This window comes from Phocoena sinus, chromosome 11 (assembly GCF_008692025.1).
Source record: "Phocoena sinus isolate mPhoSin1 chromosome 11, mPhoSin1.pri, whole genome shotgun sequence".
In the NCBI taxonomy this organism is placed as follows: Eukaryota; Metazoa; Chordata; class Mammalia; order Artiodactyla; family Phocoenidae; genus Phocoena; species Phocoena sinus.
Genome location: NC_045773.1, coordinates 20224428 through 20246397, shown reverse-complemented (window position 1 = coordinate 20246397; position 21970 = coordinate 20224428). Strand labels below are relative to the sequence as shown.

The 21970-nt window shown below is 38.4% G+C and overlaps 1 protein-coding gene across 1 annotated transcript in view; it reads right to left on the bottom strand.

Moving 5' to 3' along the window:
* MDFIC2 (MyoD family inhibitor domain containing 2) overlaps nt 1-21970 on the bottom strand; it is a 99686-nt gene that overhangs the window by 21574 nt on the left and 56142 nt on the right. The window contains exon 3 of the mRNA XM_032648061.1: nt 21098-21136. Within this exon, the coding sequence (XP_032503952.1) occupies nt 21098-21136 (39 nt within the window). The remainder of the gene's footprint in view (nt 1-21097; nt 21137-21970) is intronic.

Below are 21970 nucleotides of genomic sequence, written 5' to 3'. Positions count from 1 at the left end.
AAGTGATGGAGTTGGGATTATAATTAAGGCAGCCTGGCTACAGGTTTGTGCTTCTAACCATCATGCTATATTGTCTGTCTAGATAGAGGTTTAAAAAGAAAATCAATATTGCGATTTTATTGAATATATTGTATTATATATGTTACAGTTATTTCATGAATGTTTCCCTATATCCTAAAGATTATTTAAAAACATACATCTCAGCTCAAATGTTACCTCCTCAAAGAAGCCTTCCCTACACTAAATCTAAAGCAACGGTTCTCAATTGGGGTAGATTTTGCCACCCAGGGGACATTTGGCAATGGTTGGGGATGTGTTTTACTGTCATGATTGGGATGAGTGTTTTTAGTGACTAATGGCCAGGGATGCTGCTAAACATCCTGCAATGCACAGGAATCCTCCCTGCCTCCCCCCGACAAAAAAAAAAAAGCCTACACAAAGAATATGGTTTCCTCTGAATTTGAGAAATCCTTATATAAACTAATCTCAAGCCCTCACCACCAGCCATTTCTACTACATCACAATTTCATTGTCTTCATACTGCTTTCCATTATTCTGAAAATATTTTGTTTATGTATTTGTTTACTTGATTATGGAGTATATATCTCTTCTACCCTTGACTAAAATATCACCTTTATGAAAGCTTTGTCTATATTAATTAATTGCAATCTCCTGGAAGGGTGCCTGGAACATAATAGGTACTTAATAAATAAGAAGTCAAATAATGCATAACATTTCTTGCATGACATATCATAAATTATTTAACATTCCACCATTCAATAAAACTGTAAATTGTTGCCAATTTTTGCTATTATAAATATTCTTAAACGCTATTTTCATGAATCTTTTCCTATATCTATTCATTTATGCAGGTTTAATTCATAAGTAAGGACTTAATTGGATTAATGGCCAAATTTCTAAAGCTTTTCGTATAATTTACTAATTGCCTTCCAAAAGGATCATGTCAATTTATACCCACATCAGTAGTGATTGGGGGAAGTTTGCATACTCTTTTCTGGCTGACTCTAGGTTGTACCAATAAAATAATTTATTTTTATCAATTCAAACAGAACTTTGAGCCAAGTCTTCAGTTTTCTATATCTGAAAAGACCGTCTTTCACTATCATGAGAAGTGCGAGGTTTTTTTTCATATCCACTGCCTTTCTGAAGAATTTTTGTTCCACAACTAGATTCATGGGTAATTCTGAGCTCTGCTGTATTATATGGAATTAGACAGTGAAAGACATTCATTTTGGGTTTATAGATCTATACGTTTTTGTTCAAAAATATTTATTGGATGATTGACGTTTGGATTTCGTTTATTTAGCTGGTTCTTGCTTTTGTGTCCTGAGGGCTCTGAGGTGACATGTCTGTTGACAGACTATGCAAGATCCCTGTTGGCTTGTAGGTCTTGACAGGTTCATACCCATTCGTAACATGCCTATCTAAACGTAGGATAGGGATGAGATCTAAACAGAGAGCCTGGAGACTAGAAGTCAAGCCACTCTAGGAGGAAGGGCAAGAGGTAACAAGATGGAGTAAGTAGAGAAGCAAAGCACGTGCTCATTTACAACTCCTTTGGCCCATTGTATGTGCCCAGTGTATTATGGCATCTATCAGAAGCCTAACTGGGCTTTATGATCTATTTTCCTGGTGGCCCATCTGGTGGAAGTGTACTCCAATGGCCTCCCTCCTAGGGAAGGTACAAGTCTATCCAATGCGGGTTAGAGCAGCTACTGACATTTTTTTTAAGAAAATTATCATATAATAGTTATTTTGGTATATTTTATGACATACATAGCAGTTAATGTGGCAACTTATATATCCATTGCATGCGCACGTGTGTATGTGTGTGTGTGTGTGTGTATGTATACACATACCTACCTAAAGTGCGCCTTGCTGTTTTCCCCCCTTTTTTACTAATAAAGGTTTACAAGAAAAGCTTTGGAGACCGCTGGTCTAAGTAATAGACTGAGGTCAGCCCTCTACATCCCTCTCCACCTGAAGGAAAATCCATTTTCTTAGGCTTCCTTCTGGTACCGAGGGTGTGGCACACTGGAAGACTGACAGCCACAGCAGCTGCAGTAGTGGCCTGAGTAGACTTTTCCTCTGAGTTTCTATAGTGGTAACAGGATTAACAGACTCTATTCTGGAAGTACTTGGGTGGCATAACACCTCCCAGCAGAACTATTCCTGACAAGGACGTGCAGATGGAAATGCATATTTATGTCACTTAAAGCCTACCAGAGACACAAGGATTTCAGCTATAACAATAAATAGAAAAAAAAAAATTCTCCAGAGTTTTTGGTAACCCATACTCAAGTGCACTGACAGTGCTTGGCGAAAGACCTACGGTTTGCTCCTTGTCCGAGCGTAAAATATTCAGTATTCCAGCATGTGAAGGTAGACTATTCTGAATATATTTTAGAATGCTTAAAGCAGGCTAGCACAAAGTTAGGTTACATTTTCAGGTCTTAAAAATAACAGAACAATTCTATGAAGTGTTTGGATCATTTCAAGGAAAAAACAAGTCTCCTTTAAAAAAGTATCCACTTGTTCCATGTATCAATCATGATAGGTTTTAAAAAGTTATTTCCACAGGCCTAATAGTCACTGTAGTCACAGCTTCCAAGTTTAAAATACTGTCTTTATAGAAATCCTTGACAAAATTTCTCCTAGCTTCCTTCTTAAACACCTCTGACAATATAGAAAAAGAAAAATGCTCACGTCCACAAAATATGGGCTTGCTTATTCTGGGAAGAATTAACACAACATATCTACTCATTAGAATTGAACTAAAGAATCCAATCCGTCTGGCGCTTCGGCTAGCTCAGCTGAGAGGGCAGTGAACAACCTCTGTCTCCCCACCGTGCCCCCAACACCTTGCCTGGTCCAGTAATGAATATTCTGTATCATTTGGAAAATTGAGCTGCCCTCTCCTTTGAAGACCTGTGCTTTTTGATCTGACCAGCGAGCTGTAGTTCTTTGTCACTCTAACCAATCCAGGTATGATTTTTTACAATAAACAGAATATTTTCAAAAATTGAGATTCTGATTAGATTGCCTGAAGAAATCTGTGAAGAAAAGAGAAGAAAATATTAAGGAGCAAACAAATGGAGGTGAAAAGCCTGCAGGATAGATCCAGAGGGACACAGTGAATTAAGAGATTCTGAAGAAGTCAAGATTATAATGACAGAATTAAATCTGCGTCTGGGCAGTAAAACAGAGAATTGACCCTACAGAGAATATCAGTAGTCATGTAGAGAGTAAATATGAACAACTTTCCCATAGTTTAAAAGTAAAGGATAAAGGACTGAACTTATGATGATAAACATGGTGTTAGATATAGAGGTCAGAGCACACAGATCTCACCCAAGCGTTAATAGTTTCCTAAAGAAGAAACCAAAACAATTTAAATATAAGCTTTGTTTAAGGATAATCTTGATGTGTATGTCTTCAGTAGAAACAGTTTATGAGTGTGTACCTCACTGTCTAAAATTTACTAAAAAAGAGACCAATAATCCTACAAAGTATTTTAAATTATAAAAATAAAGATATTTTTCAAGCACCCAGACGAGAAAACTGGATCATATAAGAAAGAATTGTTCTGAGGTTGTCCCCAAATCATTTTTGCCAAAGCTACGTGCCAAAAAACAGTGGTGCAACATTTCTTAAATTTTGAGGAAAGATTAGGCCTTGACAGTTTTATCCTCAATCAATTTGTCTTTTCTGTGGGAAGGTATGCTAAGGTATTCTCCTAATACATTATCAGAAGAAAATATTCTACTCTAAAGAAAACTAACAAAACCTTTTCTGAAAACATTATTTAAAGTTATATTTTCACTTCCAGAGAAAGCAAAAGCAAAGGTAGGAACTCAGGTTTTGAGATGCTGAGGCAAGGAAAGAATGACAGTTGTCTTGAGGAACGATCAACGGTTATTACAAAATTAAAATTACAATGAAAATATTGAGGTGAATGTCCTTATTCAAAACTGGCACTGATTGGAGGTGACAGAGCCAGAAACCAGGAAGTGTGTAGAACTCTTTGGTCTCCTTATCAGATGGTATCCGGGTGTAATTATAAAGCAACCTTTGCAGGATTCATTTTTATTCTTCATTATGGCAGTTACCTGGAAATTATACGTAAGAAAGATTCTCAGATAAAACCTCCACTCACAAAAGTGTTTTCTGAATTTTCCAAATGCCTGTAACGAGCATGAGTTTTCCAAAGTTTCAGAATCTTTCACGTTTTCTTAAATGAGCATTTTGACACAAAAGGCCTTTGTAAAAACTAAGAAAAATATATTTCTTCATCGAAAAAAAATTCCTTTTCAAAATGACCAATTAAAAATGGGGAACTTTAAAATGAATGCTATAAAATACTGATGCAACGATATGGATTAGAAACCAAGATAGTCAAATAGAAACGTTAGTGTCTGGAGTGGTCAGTTGTGTACACGTCAATAATTTTACTCTTTGGAAAGTATTAGTATAAGTATTTCCTTTGTTTAATGAAAGGAATGATGAAGGCAAGTATTATACGTCTTTATTCTTTAGTGATTCTCTAAAATATTTTTATAAAGAAAGGCGGAAGAGAGAATTCAGGCATTTTGGAGAAGATCCTGGAGCTAGTGAATGTTGAGATGAGGAGCCCATCTCAGAACCCTGTGCGATGCCAAAAAGGTCAGAATCAGGACAGCAAGCAGCACAGTAGTAATGCAGCTGTCGGGGGCTTTCAGTTCACGCAGTGTGTTCACAGCCACTGTCTCTCTTTTTTTTTTTTCCCACTGTCTCTTTTGATCTGCAAATCCTTTCCTCCCAACAGCATCCTCTCCACACATAGACATTTGTGACTCCCAATTTTGCGAATGCCCTTTACAAGTGCCATTCTCTCTGCTTAGAGTTCCCTTCCCTCCTTCCCCACCTTACTCAGCTCCTCATTCCTCAGACCTGGAGGACATGGTACTTTATTTATTTAACAGCTATCTGTCATCTGCTCCTGTACTTAGAAACCCTGCCAGATACGGGGAATATGGGGATTAATGAAACCCATTTCCCATCCTCAATGGGCATTTCACCTTCTCTGAAGCCTTTCTTGACTTGTGACAAAGGTTCTTTCTGTGCTTCCAAGACATTCTGTTATGCGTGTGTCTTTCCGTTCTGTGAGGGAAGGGGTCCATGCCTCGGTATTCCTGACCTTAGCAGAGCATTTGGCATAAAGGTTGCATGAATGTAGATCAGTGTCTGCTTACTAAGTGGTAGGCAGTGAAATGTTTAAATTCTGGTTCCCCTGGCCTCTAGTCTCTTTCTCTTTCCGCTATATTATATTGCATCCAAAACAGGTACAATAATAGCCAGGACAGGTGACATATTTACAGGTAAGTTTACAGATATGAAATTCTTTGGAAACTGAGTCAAATTATAGAATTTTAGATGTTGGATAAATCATAGATGTCAGTTTCATCTTCCAGACACCAGTTCATCCATCCATTCATTCACTTAGCACCTGCTGTAATAATGAAAATAAGGACACCTAACAGTCGCTCCACACCGTGAGAAGCTTTGGCTAAGTGCTTTAAATGAATCCTCCTTTAATCCTCACAATAACCCAATGAGGAGGTTGTTATAAGCACAGTTTTCCTAGCGAGGAAAGTGCAGTTTAGAGGGGAAGGGGGCTGTGCTTTATTCATTGGTGTGTTCCTAAGCTGGTAGAGATTGGAGTAGGAATTTGAATTTAGGCATTTGGAAGCTACGGTCCTTCCTCTTAACAAAGATGCAGGAGGCACAAAGATGAATGTGGCATGGTTGCGCCTTTGGGGTCTTTATGGTCTATTTATAGGAGGCAAACTTGTCAACAGATAGATTGCCCACAGGTATCCCTTCTCTGCCATCTGTAACCTGCTTTTTGTACCAGTGAAATTCCCCTTAATGACTAATAGCTGGTCAGAAATCCCCAGTGAGGCCAAGGTTCAAATGAAGGGGCAGAAAGGACAATGTATGATGGAAGATAAGGCAGTTTGGCTCTTGTCCCACTCCCTGGGACTCTGATGCATATGATCATGTTTGGCTATCATTGTTAAGGAGATCTTGCATATTTACAGGGCATTACGAAATTAGATGATGAGTGTTGGGCCTCATCCTATCAGTTGGGTAGATTAATCTCCTGATTCTCTTTAAGAGCCTCTATCAATTAGGTTGTCATAGAAAAAGGACCCCTGAGCCTGGCGGAAATCCTTTGTGTCTAGCAGGTGAGCGCTCTGACTCTCACTTAGAAAATAACAGTAGTATTAACCATGATGTCATCCACCCTTTATGCTTTAGATTGCTGTAGGTGCTTTTATGGTCCACCCGCTCCCCCCAAGTTTATAGGACAAAGAAGCACTGCCGGTCTCTTTCTTTGGAAATGTAAGAACTCAAGTAGGGGAACAGTCATAGCCATGGAGAGTTGGAGGTTTGGGTAAAATTTGAGTTGTTCTTGGTAATTGGAGATGAAGACTCTGAGATTCTAGGTCCTCAGCATCTGAAATGCTTTTATGTTTCCATAAAGATAAAACTAGGCATTTTAGCTCTTTGTTAAGAGCGCATTGGCATTTGTATTTTTGTCAAATGAGTTATATGAAACTATGCGTTTTAAATCACTTTAAAGAATTGATATTTGTGGATTTGTTTGTGTCTATGTGCTTATAATTTAGTACTTTGGATGGGTAGGCTTTCAACAAAGCAATTCTTTACTAGTACTACTCCTACTACTAGTACTACTACATCTGTTTTGGATTAATCTCACTTTAATTGAATGCCAAATACATTTGCAAGAGCTCAAAAGGTTGAAAACAGTAACAGAAACTCTAAAGGAATAATACTTTAGGTGGAACCACAGGGCCTCCTGGGTTACGTGAACTTCCGTACAACTTAGCTAATGGGATATTTAAACCTGAAATGAGCCAGCTATACTTTGAGTTTGTCCCTTGGTGATACACCAACAGGTATAAATGTACAAGGTGTTTCCAATTCAATAATTGTGGCAGACTGGAACGAGGATTTTTTGTTTCTCTAGGAGAGCTCTGTAAGTCATCAGAAGATACTGCTGATGTGTTAAAGGAAGTACCTTTGCTCCTGTCAAGGTTGCTCGGAAAGGAATACCTTTATAGGTGATCACCTTGTTGAGTCCAGCTGGTAACTGTGCAATAGTTTATACATCATGTTAGCATGAGCCCACCTAGATCTTGTTTTCTAATACCTAGGAGAGTGGTCCCCAATATTTTTGTGTAGCTATTAGGAGCCCCAAGGCAACTGAAATTCAGAGAGATGAAGCAACTTGTCCAAGGTCACACAGCCAAGGCTCAAACCCAGTTTGTTCTGATTCCAAAGTCCTCTCTCTTGTTACCATCTATCTCTGCACAGATTCCTTCAGATCAGCTGAGATGAGTGCAGAGTGCCGATAATAAACACTCGCATCCAATACTTCGGGCACACATATGTTTAAGAAGATGTTTGAGTTAGAATTAGAAATGATCCTCTCTTTTCCTTTCCGAGCAAAAGTTACTTTTCTAGATTTCAAAGAGACTAGTTGCCATGCATCAATTAGGAAAGATTGAAATTCTCTTCTAGAAAATGAGTAATCTATTAAATTCTCGTACTGTCCGAATGAGACTTAAAGGCCGGTGCCCTGTCCTAGGTTCATCACCAGAACTTAACTCTGAGATATTTCTTTTTCCAACCTACTCCCCGATTTTAAGAACATCCTAGGACAGAACCAGGTCAACATGATTACAGGCGGTCAATTTAATTCACATACAAATGAGGAGATGACGCTGGGCTTCTTTGGGTTCTTTTGGTGTTTTTTGTTTTTTTTCTTCTCAGAGGTGAATTTACTTTTATCACTTTTTGGGACCCAATCTTTGACCCTCTTTTACTGTGCTCTTTCTGTGGTACCCGTTAGTCTATCTGACTTTTGTAACTTCTCCCCCCGGCCCCCCTCCCCAGTCCTTGTGGTGTCCTTTCTTTCTTGACTTAGCTGATATGCTCTCTGCGTTGGATATGTACAAGAGTGCAGTATCTCTAGTCGTTATCTATTTCCTCATGTACCTTAATGTTTATTCCTTTATCACAACAGGCATTGTAGAAAACCCCAGGTTCATGTAAAAGCCAAATCCTCATGTGCATCCTTATCACTAACAAGCAGAGGCAAAATATTGAGTGTGGATGAAATGGTATTAGTAAACTGCAAGGAATAGCCAAAATATGTTTTCTTCTAAGTTTGTAAGTGGGCTTTTTGCTTACTGGTTCAGTGGGCCTTGAGTTGAACTCTACATGGACCAGATACCCTGCTTTCTTCCTTGGTCTCACGAGTATTTATGATGGTGGATGAATAACCCTGGTACGTGTGCAGAAATGACTCTAGCCCTCAATGGCTGAGGTGTTTTGCTTTATTACGTTCTTGCATCTATTCTGGAGGCCCTTTGGATGAGCTCCAGATGTTTCATAAAAGGTGGCACTTTTTCTAAAGACAAACGCTTAGTTTTCTCGTTGGCAGCATTTCATGAGTGTTCTCTGAAGATAGGAAGGCACCCTGCAGAGGATGCATTTAACACAACGCTATAATTTCCACGATGCTCACTCAGGGTCTGACTTTACAACTGCCCCTTTGCCTTCCCAGTGCCCAAGGCAGTAATGGGGTCAGTTAGAGAGCTTCCTTCAACACTTGGGAGTCTTCCCTCTGAGACTTCAGTGGAGATAAACACCAGGAGAAAATTCATCCCTGTGGGTTTTTTTTTTTTCCATTCATTTAGAGGTTCACTCAGCAAAATGCCTTTTCCAATTCTGTTCTCTATTGAAACACTGCGGTTGATAACATCACTGTAATTTTTGTAGTATTTTTTCCCCTCTTACACCATCCAACAAAGAAAGGAGATGGATGAAAATGTACGTTAAGTGAAAACATAATATTATATCTTCTTTGACTTTCGCAAAGGGTGTTAAAACAGATTCATTAGTTTTGCCTAAATGTGAAGTTTCCATGAGGATTTTGGATAAGTGACATGACAGAATTGATACGTGTGCTCAAGACAATGGAGGTTAAAACTGTTTTGAAAATGTATTTCTCTAATATATCTCGCATGTTGAGCAAGTTACAGAATAAATACATGGTAGATAGTTTTCAACGTAAGAAGAGAATTTTCAAGGCAGGTCTCTCTTTTCATGAGATGCCTTTAGTGCCATGATGAGCTAGCCAACAAAAGAATTTTGGGGGGGTAGGTCAATAAGAGAAAGTAATTTATAATACTAATATGTCAATATGTGTTTCAATAAATTTTTCCCCAGATTTTCTTGAATTCTCGTCATTGTAAGAATTATAATTATATGTCTTCCTCCCACTTTCAAAGTGGCACAAGGCCCCCCGTATGCAGTTCTGCTGTCGTTGTCACTAGAATAGAAATGTCAGGACTCAGTTAACAATGCTTTATTATTCACATGGATCTTTTTTTTTTTTTTACAGTGTTCTTTATCTCAGAAACATTGTAAATCAGATATCTACCTCCCACTCTTTTGTTCACTTGCAAATTTGTATTATTCTAGTTGAAGAAAGCAATGGTGTGTCAGGAGTCAATGTGTACTGTTTATGTTCTTCCTGCTTCAAAATCCTGTTCTCCACAAAAAGGGAAGATGCCAGAAGCATGCCTAATTCTAACTTCTTTATACATGTTTGTAAGAAAACTTTCTCTTGTGGATCAAACGAAGTTTGGTGTTTCTGTAATCCATGAAGATGAAACAATGGAAGGAAAATATATTTATCATAGAAAGAAAAAAGTACTTTAGATGTATGTCTTTTAAAAATATGTCATTTGCTTCTATCTCAGTGTCTCCCTTTGGAGCTATGTATGTGGCTTTTACTGCAGCACTGCTGTGTTCAGTTCAAGATGTATGGTGGTGCTTTTATCGAAATAACTTCAAACTGTCCCTTTTAGACAAAAGTTACTAGTGGAAAGAGTGTTGGCCTCCTAGGACTTAAAAATCATGCTATCAAATCTTTGTTTCATCACCAACTATCAAGGTTTTTTTTTCTTTTTTGATACGATACTTAACACGATTTAAAACAATTTAAGGAGTGTGAAACATAGCACCTTATTCCTGAATTCAGAAGTATGGTATTTATGTGGATTAACCACACGGATTAAAAAAAAAGATCCCTCAGAAAATGTCACGCAATATCCACCTAACAGATGAATTTGAAGCAAGACAACGATCAGTAATTCACTCATTCATCTGTGAAACATTTATGGATTCTTTACGTAGTACTTAGCAGTATGCTCACTGCTGGTAGATACACAAAGGTAAATAAGACCTGCTCCCTGTCTTCTGAGTTTACCCTTCAGTGTGGTGATAGGCACTCAGATGACTTCAGTAGCATATGATAAACGGATAATAAGGTTAGGTGGTACATAGTTCCCTGGGTGTGAAATTCAGGAATTTCTAATAATGTTTGGTGTATTGTAGCAGATAGAAGTCTAAAAAGAGATGACGTTTTCACTGGATCTCAAAAAATTAGTATTCAGCTGCCAGGTGGCCACTGATATTCAAGAAAGAAGAAAAAGTTTGTAAAACATGGAAGTGTGAAAAACAGTACTTAGTAGAGCATGGGGGGAAAAGGGAAAAGAGAGAAGAAGGACTGTGAGAGTTAAGGTGGAGTTTTTTATGTATATCTGTGGATTTTAGACTTTAGCCATTGGGGCAGTGGTTCTTGATTTAGGGGGAGTGGACCCCAAGGAAGTATATGAACTCTTTCCTTGGAAAAATGCACCGTACACAAACATATAATACAGACTACTGACCCCTTGCCCCCCCTAACACGCAAACTATATCCAAGTTCCCTTAACTTGTTTAAGAGCCTGAAAGAAATGTTTTAAGCAGAAATAAAACAAGATCATATATTTGTCTTAGAAAGTCCAATATGGAGGATGAACCATAGAGAAAGTAAACTGGAGTTCAGGATTCTAGCTATTCTTATTTGACTACTTTCCATCACATTACCTGTAAACCAATTACAACCTTTTCCTTACACTATTTTTTCTGGGGCCAAAACTATAATATCAGTCTCTCTGAATTTTTCTGTGCCTCTTCTTGCCCGAGAGATGAGAACATTTCCAAAAAATGTGTGATTAAAAGGGCAAATGTTGTAAAGAAGGCAAGGATACTTCAGGATGGAAAACAAACTGCTGAGTTTGGTAATTCGGTGACAATTTGCTAGAGGGATTTCAATAGATGGGTGAAGCTAGAAGACAGATTAAAGTAGGATGAATGGGGGAAAACAGAAACAAGAAATTTAGAAAAATGGAACATATAGTACTCTCTCAGTAAGTAATAATAGCTAAATATTTCTAGAGGCTTTTGATGTGCCAGAAGATGTTCTAAGACTTTTCATGTGTAAGCTTATATGATCCTCACCAACCCTATGGGCTAAGGACTATTACTATCCACATTTTATATATGAGGAGGCTGAGGCACAGATAGGTAATATAAGTTATGAATTGTAATTGCAGATAGTGAATGGCAGCGCTGGGACTTATACTCAGGAAGTCTGGTTCCAGAAAAGAAGATGAGCTTTTAATTATCATGGTGCCCTGCCTATGATAAAGTAGACTTAATAGGCAAGAAATAACATTCTTAGTATGTATAATATAATAAGTAATATTGATAATACAGTGGTATTATAATGGTAATAGAATATGCAGTATACATGAAATGCAAAGGAGAAACTTTAATATCAGTTTGAATAGGTCACCACAATTATTAGGATTCAGTGTGCAATGTTTTAATATCTGGCACTGAATCAGGTGCTAACAGTAGTCTTCACTACCCTTAAGTTTAAGAAGTTTTGTTATAAAGGAAGACATTTTTTAGAGGTGAATATTTATAATAAGATGTAAAATAGACAATAATGCCAAAATACTGAAGAAAATGTAACACTATATATTTTCACAGTGAATGAATGGAAAAACCTTGATAAAAAATCTTGTAATCAAAGTTTAACTTGAAAAGTCACCCACCTTTAGCATAAGTATTTTTCTTGTATCTTAGAAGGAACTATTTGTCTTGTAATTATATTAGGCTGCCAAAAGAAAAGTTTCACTAATAGAGATTCAGAGATGGACTTTTTTTTTTTTTTTTTTTTTTAACATAGCTTGCAAGTTTTGGGAGAAGGCTCTTTGACAGGCTTGTTCTAAGTTGTCTTTTCTCTTCAAGTGATAGTATATGAATACATGAAGGAAAGAAAAATATTTCCAAAGTCAATTTACTGGAAACTGGTGCAACATTCAAGATTGTTTGCTTTTTAAAAGGTATGGTGTTAAATGTTGAAAATTGAAAAAAAAAAAGATTTTTATACTTTTATAAAGGTAAATATATTCCTTCCATTTATTTTTTTCATGACTCATTTTTTCTTTGATAGCAGTGAAGTTCCAGTTGTATTTTGGTTTTCTTTATTGACTAAGATGTACAGATGGATTTACCTCGAAATTCCTTAATTCATTCAGTGAATGGTATTGTCTGCTATGTGGTAGATACTATTATACTAGGGGAGGAGAAACTCAGATAAAAGACATAAGTCAGTTTTCAAATCACTTCCAAGGAGCAGACTCCGCTGAGGAGACACTGAGAATTCCATGTAACAAATGCTCTGACAGGGGTTACAGGGCTGCTGGTGAGGGGCACCCAGCTCAGTCTCCATCATAGAAGAGGTCTTACCAGAGAAGGTGAATCAAGAGCGGAATCTGAGGAAGAGTAGGAAGAATACACGTTTTCTTTTGTTAAAAAAAGAAAAAGAAGAAAAAAAAAAGTAAAACTTTTTATGAAAAAAGAGTTCAGTTATCAGCATTCTGGTACATATGTTAGACAGGGAATCAGCAAGGAAGAGTGAGGAGGAATAGTCAGAGGGTAGAAGAAAAACCCAGAGGCAGCCACGGAAGGTGAGTGTATAAAAGAATTTAGTGGTCAACAGCGCCAGTGCGTCTAAGAAGGACATTATATATTCAGAAAGCTCCTAATTTGCATAAATTGGCATACGCAGTGCTTCAAATATGGCTAAGGAAACTACTCTCAATTATACTGACTTTAGCTAATAAAGATTTATGTTGGTGACAGAGACTGGCTGTCTACTGAGCCGAATCTTCTTCTTCTTTCTGGATACACAGTAAACGTACATTTTTTGGCCTCCTTGCATCTAGGTGGGATCATGTACATAGTTCTGTGCAAAGGAATGCGGGCAAAAATAATGTGCCTCACTTCCAGTTTATCCCCTAAAATACGCCCTGTGATTCTCCACATTTTGTTCTTTACTTCTTGGACAGAGATAAGCAAAGAATACAGTAGAAAACTCTGAGGGGGCTTCTAGGGATGGCAGAGCCACAAGAGAAAAAATGCTTGGATCTCTGAGTCACCATGTGGTAGGAGACAACTGAGAAGTGTTTATCTGCATTGAACTTTGGGTGGCCACGAGTGAACGTTTATTAAGTTAGGCCATGGAAACTTGGGGGTTGTTTACAGCAGCTGCTGTTAATCAATCTGGTTAATAACGGGTTAATTTGGAATACAACTCATAAGTAATCAATAAATATGTTTCAGTAATTATTATAGAATAATAACAATTTACTATTTATAGGGTTACAGGATTGATACAAAATACAATATATTTATTACTTAATTTTCAACTATAAGAAATGTACTTAGTAGATACTGTAACAGTAGTACTATGTAGTTGTATAATAGTAGGTACTATTACTTCCCTCACACAGTAATGGTTAAGAAACTGAGAGTTGGAGACATTTTACTTAAGATCATAGAATTAACAATATTGTGGCCAGGATTTGAATCCATACTGTCAGATATGGGAGCTGTCCTCTTAACTGTATATTGTCTCCCATTGGTAGATACCGTAATACATGTTGAGCAACTAATATCACCTATTATTTCTTTCCTGAAGGGGAACATAGTTTAATGACACCCAGTTCCTTTATCCTACAGAATAATACAGAAGATCCATTTCTCCCTTAGGATGACAACAGAAATTCTTCTCACCAGTATGTCCCTTCATAAAAATATGTATTTATTTGTGGGCTAGTATCAAAATCTTTATTTTTGACCACTAGAACTATTACTTGGTTCTCAAAATCTCTGTCAACTTGTTACCGTTATGCAAATAATAGATGACTCATATATATATATTTTAAACTCTAGCCAAATGGATGTTTGAATGACAACAGAAATCTCTCTAGAAATTGGCTGATAGACGTTCTCTATTGATTATTTATTATTTATCTGGTTTCATTTAACGAAACAAACCTGAGCTGTGATCACAGCAAACTATAGTTTATAACTCGAGGATTCTAGTTTTGGGGTGAAAATCTCTTTTAAGTGGAGGTTTATCTATGGAACAATTCATCTTGCTTGAGTTTTAAAGACAGTGCTCCATGGTGAATCCAAGGGCCAAATGTATATTCAAATATAAGGATGCTGCAACGCCCACCACCTACCTGGCTTGTGTTACCATCCAAGAGGATCTGAACAAACAAAGGTCTTTATTAGAAAGGTGAACTTCACTTTGGAGAACAGTATGGAGGTTCCTTAAAAAACTAAAAATAGAACTACCATATGACCCAGCAATCCCACTACTGGGCATATATCCAGAGAAAACCATAATTCAAAAAGAGTCATGTACCACAATGTTCATTGCAGCTCTATTCACAATAGCCAGGACATGGAAGCAACCTAAGTGTCCATCCACAGATGAATGGATAAGGAAGATGTGACACATATATACAATGAAATATTACTCAGCCATAAAAAGAAATGAAATTGAGTTATTTGTAGTGAGGTGGATGGACCTAGAGTCTGTCATACAGAGTGAAGTAAGTCAGAAAGAGAAAAACAAATACTGTATGCTAACACATATATATGGAATCTAAAAAAAAAAAGGTTCTGATGAACCTAGGGGCAGGACAGGAGTAAAGACACAGATGTAGAGAATGGACTTGAGGACACGGAGAGGGGGAAGAGTAAGCTGGGACGAAGTGAGAGAGTGGCGTGGACATATATATACACTACCAAATGTAAAAGAGATAGCTAGTGGGAAGCAGCCGCATAGCACAGGGAGATCAGCTCGGTGCTTTGTGACCACCTAGAGGGGTGGGATAGGGACGGTGAGAGGGAGACACAAGAGGGAGGAGATATGGGGATATGTGTATATGTATAGCTGATTCACTTTGTTCTAAAGCAGAAACTAACACACCATTGTAAAGCAATTATACTCTAATAATTAAAGATGTTAAAAAGAATTGAGCATTGAGGATGAAATGTAAGATCTTTTTATTTCTTCACATTTCTGTTCTTATAAGAATCATCTAAAGTGAGTATTTCTACAAGTCCCCATTCTGACCGGGGCATGTATTCTGGATAATGTCTCTATACATATATCGACTATATAGTTGTATAACTTACAATTGATTTAGCATTTATTTAAATGTAAGCAATAAAGTACTTTAAATTGTTATAGACAAAAGAAAATCAATAAGTAATCACCAAAGAAGAATATGTTCTACTCCGTGAAACAATATATTGTCTATTAAATGTATTTATGTTAGAAAAAAAACAAAGGTGAATTTCAATTTGAATAAAAAGACCACACCCTGATCACATTTTGCTCCTTTTCCCTGCTCTCCGGCAGCTGGATTGACACTTAGGAGGAGGGACCAGCAGCCACCACGCACAGCAACACTGGTCCAATCCTGTCTTGCCATTGCTCTGCATTTGTAACAAATACTTTTCTTTTACCTTTCCTGACAAAACAGCCCTATTGTTATCAACTGTAAATGTATTAAAAGCTCACAAGGGCATTTTAGTAAGTGTATCACGCCTGAAAAATACTATTGCCTGACAGGTTCCCATTGGCAAGTGAAAAGAGGTTTTATTGAAGGAAACAGCAGTAGCAAACAGCGAGCAGTGCACAGGAAGGTAATTGTTCTTTTAATATTGGAGGCGCACGTTCACTTAAGACGAGGGCTCCTACCCGTGCCTCATCCACACCCAGAGGACCCGCCAGACAAGCAGCCCCGCAGCCTCTCTCTGGGATCAAGCTGTCAATGCAAACTTGCATTCTTTCCCTTTTTCTGAGCTAAGTAAGCTCTACCCCCAGAGCTCCCGTTGCCTTCCTGAGTGAAAGCTCTGAAAGAGCTCCCTTCTAAATTGCATCACTCGCCCAGCGCTCTTCAAACTGACAGAACAAAAGAGCCAAATTCCAAAAGTCTGGTCTGAGTGACTTGTTAGTTGCGTTGGTTGATTACCTCTTAATGGGCTCTGAGAATGGGCTGTGGTCGTTTTGACGCTGCTTAAGGAAACCTTGCAGAGTTCTTTTCTACTTAGTTCCTAATTAAGGTCGATTTGCTTAATCAGCAAAACACACACTAAGCGGTGGGGGGGGGCGGGGAGACGCCAGAAGGAAGTTCTTACTACCATCCCCCTCCCCTTCCAATCAGTGGCAATAAAATTACTTGGACCAGGAGTTACAAAAATAAATTCTCATTGGAAAGGACTAAACAGGACTGCTGTGATGTGTGATGTCTGTGTGTGTGTGTGTGTGTGTGTGTATCTTTTTCCCTTCCAGAACTGATGCAACACCAAATAATAGTGTTTCCTTGCCGGCTATTTAGCGCTGTGAGTTCCCAAAGCCTTATTGTCTGCTCCTTCCGCCTGCTTCCCACCCCCCACCCCCAGCCATTAATGAATACATTCAGCCAGCCGGGGTCACTTTATTATTCTGACACATTGAACTGGGGATGTGATTTCCAAGTTCTGAGGCTGACACTGGCAGGGTGAAACTTTCACCTCGAGGTTCCGCAACTGTATACTTGACACACTTGGAAGAATAAATATTGATCTCCTTTCCGAGGATGTGTGGCCATGTGAAATGTTAATGCTTTTAAACGGCTTTGGACATACAAAGCAGCTATTATTACCACTATTATTATAAGGTATAAAATCTCAGAGAGTATCTCATCTTTACCCTTTATCCTCATGATTAGTGCGTCTGTGTTGAGTGCCCGCTGTATTCACATCACTGCTCATGTGACTGGATACGATGATGACATTCACAGACAAAGACACTAATTTTGAGACGCCCCAATAAACAAGGTAAAGATTATTCTCAACAGTAATGTGTATACGTATTCCGTGGACTTCCAATGACGAATGTTTATTCCCTCACGGGGCCTCATTGATTGTTGGGTTGGGGATTTTCCATTTGTCCTCCCAGGATGATTCATTCTTTTGTATGGAAGGAAGGAAAAGGCCATTTAAAGTCATAATTGGCTATGGAAGTTTGGGGCCCTAAAAAGGTTGGGGTTAATATCTAACCTTTGGTTTGGCAAAAGCACTTCTGGGAAAGTTTAGGTACTAAAAGTGAGATCCCCTCAAGCCTCTGTGTAGGAGATAGTCATAGTGAAACTGCTCTGCCTAAGAAAAGGTGAAATTTGTGGTTTGGGTGGTACTGGTGAAGCTTGACGGAAATAAGAGTGCAGCAAGATGGCAGGAGGCAAGGGCTCAGCATGGAATAAGGGCCAATGAGAAAGGCCAAGTGACATAGTTAACACTATGGCTGTCTAATAGCTAATTTTAAATTGCTTGCTGGCTGGTGTTTTGCTGATAAAGCCCTCCTCCCCATTGTTTTCTCACTTCTGTAAAACGTTAGTAAAAATCGATTACCCACATAACCTTTTGTTGATGGCATGAAGAATAAAGAGGTTGAAATCATATCCCCTGAAACCAGCTGAGGCCCCATGTATATCTGAGATGTGAGAAGTATTTGCAGTGAGTGACTTGGGATTGCGTATGAGACGATTCCACCGTTCTCAAGGATTCTAGATACTTGAAGAGAGGGCTGGGCTGCCACCTGAGTTATACATTTGTTTTTCTATTAAGTTACTCATTCAACTAATGTTTATTGAGTATCCACTGTATGCCAGGGACTCTGATGCAGATTGATTGGGAATGCAAAAGAGAGTAGTACTGTTAAGACCCGTGCTTAGTACAGCTTATGGTCGTAAGTAATGGGACGCACGTGTATCTACTTTGCAGCAATTTGGAAATTTATAAGGATCCTTTGTCATCTCCCCACATACTAATGTTTCTATTTTCTTGCCCACTTCTTCCTTCCTTCCTTCCTTTATTTTAGGCAAATTCATTTCTTTATTGGATCCTAGTTTTTCAGATTTTACTCAAGTTGTTATCACATGTAATCTCCCCCCTAGTCACACCTCGCCAAGTCCTCTTTACAGCCTTGGATAGCCTCAGCCTGAAGAAACCTCACATTTTTCTGATTTAATTGGACTGGAGTTCAGTCGAAGCATCACAGTTTGTGACAACTGCCAAGATGATTCTAGTGTGTAGCCAGGGTCGAGAACCAATGTCTAGAAGTGTGCACATAAAATCTTATTGGTACAGTTTCCTATGATTGCATTTTGCAGCAGCATTTCTCAGTTCCTTTATATTTTCTTCTACCCCCTATCAGAGGAAAAGGGACCCTCCTCCTTTTAAAGATAACCTTCTGCCTCAGGAGTTTGCGTCTCCTTCTCTTTCTCCATCCATAGGAAGCATCTGTATTCACCATCATCCTCTTTCCCTGTTTTTTCACTCTCTCTACTGACTCCATCCTGCCTCTGCGTGCTTGCTTAGGTACACCATAGCCTGAAAATCCTTCTTAAGCTAATTTTTCCATCACCCAATTCCTCAGAGGAGTCCTTAACGCAAGCGATTTTACCATCTACTCATTCCTTAATCCTTCACAATTGACTTCCATCCCCACAGAAGTAAAACTGATCTTTCAAAGCCCATGCGGTAATACATGCTGGCTGCTTAATACATATTGGTTGAGTGACTAAATGAATGAATATATGACTTTCTAATCATCAAATCAGTGGTCTTGCATCAGTTTCCCTCCTCCTTGATAACATGGCTTAGCAGGCCCATGACTCTGTCCCTGTCTTCTTCAGCATAGAATGCTGTTGTTTTTTTTTCTCTTTCTGTTCTCATGTTTCTTCTATGACCCCTTGGTTGGCCACTTGGCAGCATTACACAGGCTTATGAGTTGTGGTGGTAGATAAACTTGGCGTTCAAATCAAGTCCCTGCCACTTCATAGCTGTATGACTTGGGACACATTGCCCACCTCACTAAGCCTCATGTCTTCATCCATAGAGAGGAGATGGTAATAACATTGTTTTAAGGTTGATGTGATGCTTCAGTGCCATTGCAAAGTCACGAAGCGTTCAGTTAATGTTAGTGGGTGTTCTCATTCCAGTGGTTATAAGTCCCTCTGGGCAGTCACCATGCCATTTTTTCCACCGCTCTATTCTGTCCTCAAAACCTACAGTGTTTGGCTCAGGGTCCTTGAAAAAAATTAGTTGCGAATGAATGAGCCAGTGCATTGCTTCTCTTCTCTTAATGGATGATCCTTCTCAAAGCTTTGCCTTAGGCTCTCTTCACTCTTTCCCTTGCTGACCTCATTTATTCCCTGATGACCTTTTGACCTCATTCATTACTTCACTTCTCGTCTTCATGTAGATGACTGCCACATCTCACCTGAAATCCGACTCTGCTTGTTGTGATCTCCATATCCAGATGTGTTGTCTTTAAGACACTTTGCAAGCAAACATCCCTAAAGGCATTTCTTTGATATCTTAAAATCCCTCATACTCAGAAAAGAACTTGTCTTTCTTCTCTCTCCCTAACTCTTATTGTTCATTTATATATATTCATTATTATATATGTTCATTATATGTATTTCGAATAACCTCCTATATAAAATATATTTATTTAGGCTATATATTTGTTTAATTTATATATACATTTACACCTACAAAATATAAGTATTTATCTATGTAACGACCTCCAAAGAGTTCTACCTGCCTATTTGTTTATTGGCTTGAAGATAATCCCACCCACCTGCAAAATGTTATTCTTCCTAACGTCTCGCTCAGGGTATTGGCTCTCTACCCCACTGACAACCAAAAATAACAAGAACATTAATTTTTTAAAGTTCACACTCCTTATCCTGCCAGTGTTATTTGGGTCCTTATTTTGATCAAAAACTTCCTTCTATGTAAACAATATTTATTTATTAGACAAGCAACATGTAGATAAAATTTTATTGTGGAAAAAAAAAGAGCTTAAGTGATACGGAAGTGTAAAAGCAAAGGAAAATTCCCACCTCACTCCTGCTGCTTGCTTCATTCTTACTACTCTTTATGGAGGTTGTTCCTATTTTCAGTTTGGGATAACTCATTTCTAGACCTTTTATCTACATTGACGAACATACGCATGTCTGATTTTTACTTAATGTAAATGGGCCGTACTGTATTTGTCAATGTGACGCTGGATTTTTTTTTTCCCCCTCATTAATGCGTCTTGCTCATTTAGCCCTGCCTCTTCCTGAAGAACTGGGGCACAGTATTGCCTCCTACCGGAGAACCATGATGTATTTAGGCAGACTTTCATTGCTGAATGCTTAAAAGCTACCTTGCTATTTATTCCCCATTCTTCTGTGTCATCTTTTCACTAAGCGAGAAAGCACATTTCAACTTTTCTGTCTTGGCCTCTTTGTACATGCCTAACAGTGAAACTTCTACTTATGCCCCCAAACCCAGCTCAGATGTTAATTATACATGGAGTCCTCTTTGCAAATTCCAGCTTCAAGTGATATCTTTGAGAGATTCCTTGGTCCTTCGAGGACAGAGACTGAGGTTTTTGTCATCCCTCAAAGCTGAACATAGGCTCCTAAACATAGACTCTGAATCCATGTATTGTATAAATGAATACATGATTTTTAAACTTTTGTTGACCTAACATGTATGCAGAGATAGGGTATAAGCACCTTCAAGGTAAAAACTGATTGCAGTATGCCTTGAATAATGCAGATGTGTGATGATGTGTGTGCCGGTGCTGTGGCCACTATACTGTGGATGTAGACAAAGATGGAGTCCTTCCCTTATCATATTGCACCAAAAGTACCCATTAGCCAGTATAGGAAGCTATTACAAAGAAATAAAATGAACCTACCAGGGTCTTCCAGAGGATTTTGAATTGAGCTGGATGGTCCTAAAAGAAGGGAAATTAAAAATAATTATTTGAGTGGATATCCATTTTTTTGCCTTTCCAGGATCCCTTTACTCCCCTTTTCAGGAAAGAGAAACCCACTTTCCAACGGAGGACCTATTCCATGTAGCTTGAGTGGAATGGTATTGTCTATCAGTGTTCCATGTACAGAGACATGGTAACCCATGTCCTCTGTTTCCCAGCCATAGAGGTTTGTTGTGGGATGGCTCTAAGAACCAGGCAGTACCAATCAGGTTGCTCCCTGAGACTTGAGATTAGCCTGCTGGAAGTGAGGGTTCTCTCCTCCTTTGTGGGGTAGAAAGATAATGTAGGCTTGTGACTGACAGAAGCCATCTTTCCTGCCTTGTGTAAAAAGCCTGAGAATAAAGCCAAAACAGGGAGCCAAACAGCCAAGAAAAAGTAAAGGCAAGGTGCTGAATTCCTCATTTGGGTCCCTGGATTCACTTACATCTGAAGCTCATCTACTCCTGGACATCCTAGATACGGGAATCTACAAATTCCCTTTACCTATGCTAGTTGGCTTTCTGTGTTCTATAATGGAAAGAGGCCCACGACATTATATAGGAGGCTTTATTCATTTTAAATATTTCTTCTGACTGTTGTTTCCTTCCCATCTCTCTTTAGAGGATGTATGCTGATGAAATTCTCTAAATTCAGTTGTTTAATCTCTGCTTTCTAACTCGCAAAACGTTCACAGAGTAGAAATGTTAAATTATGTGGAGGTATGCCAAAAATGACCTACGAAAATGGATTAAAATTGGAGGCTGGATCTTATGCTAAAATAACTGGTAAGAAATAAACTGAGGTGTGGTTTCT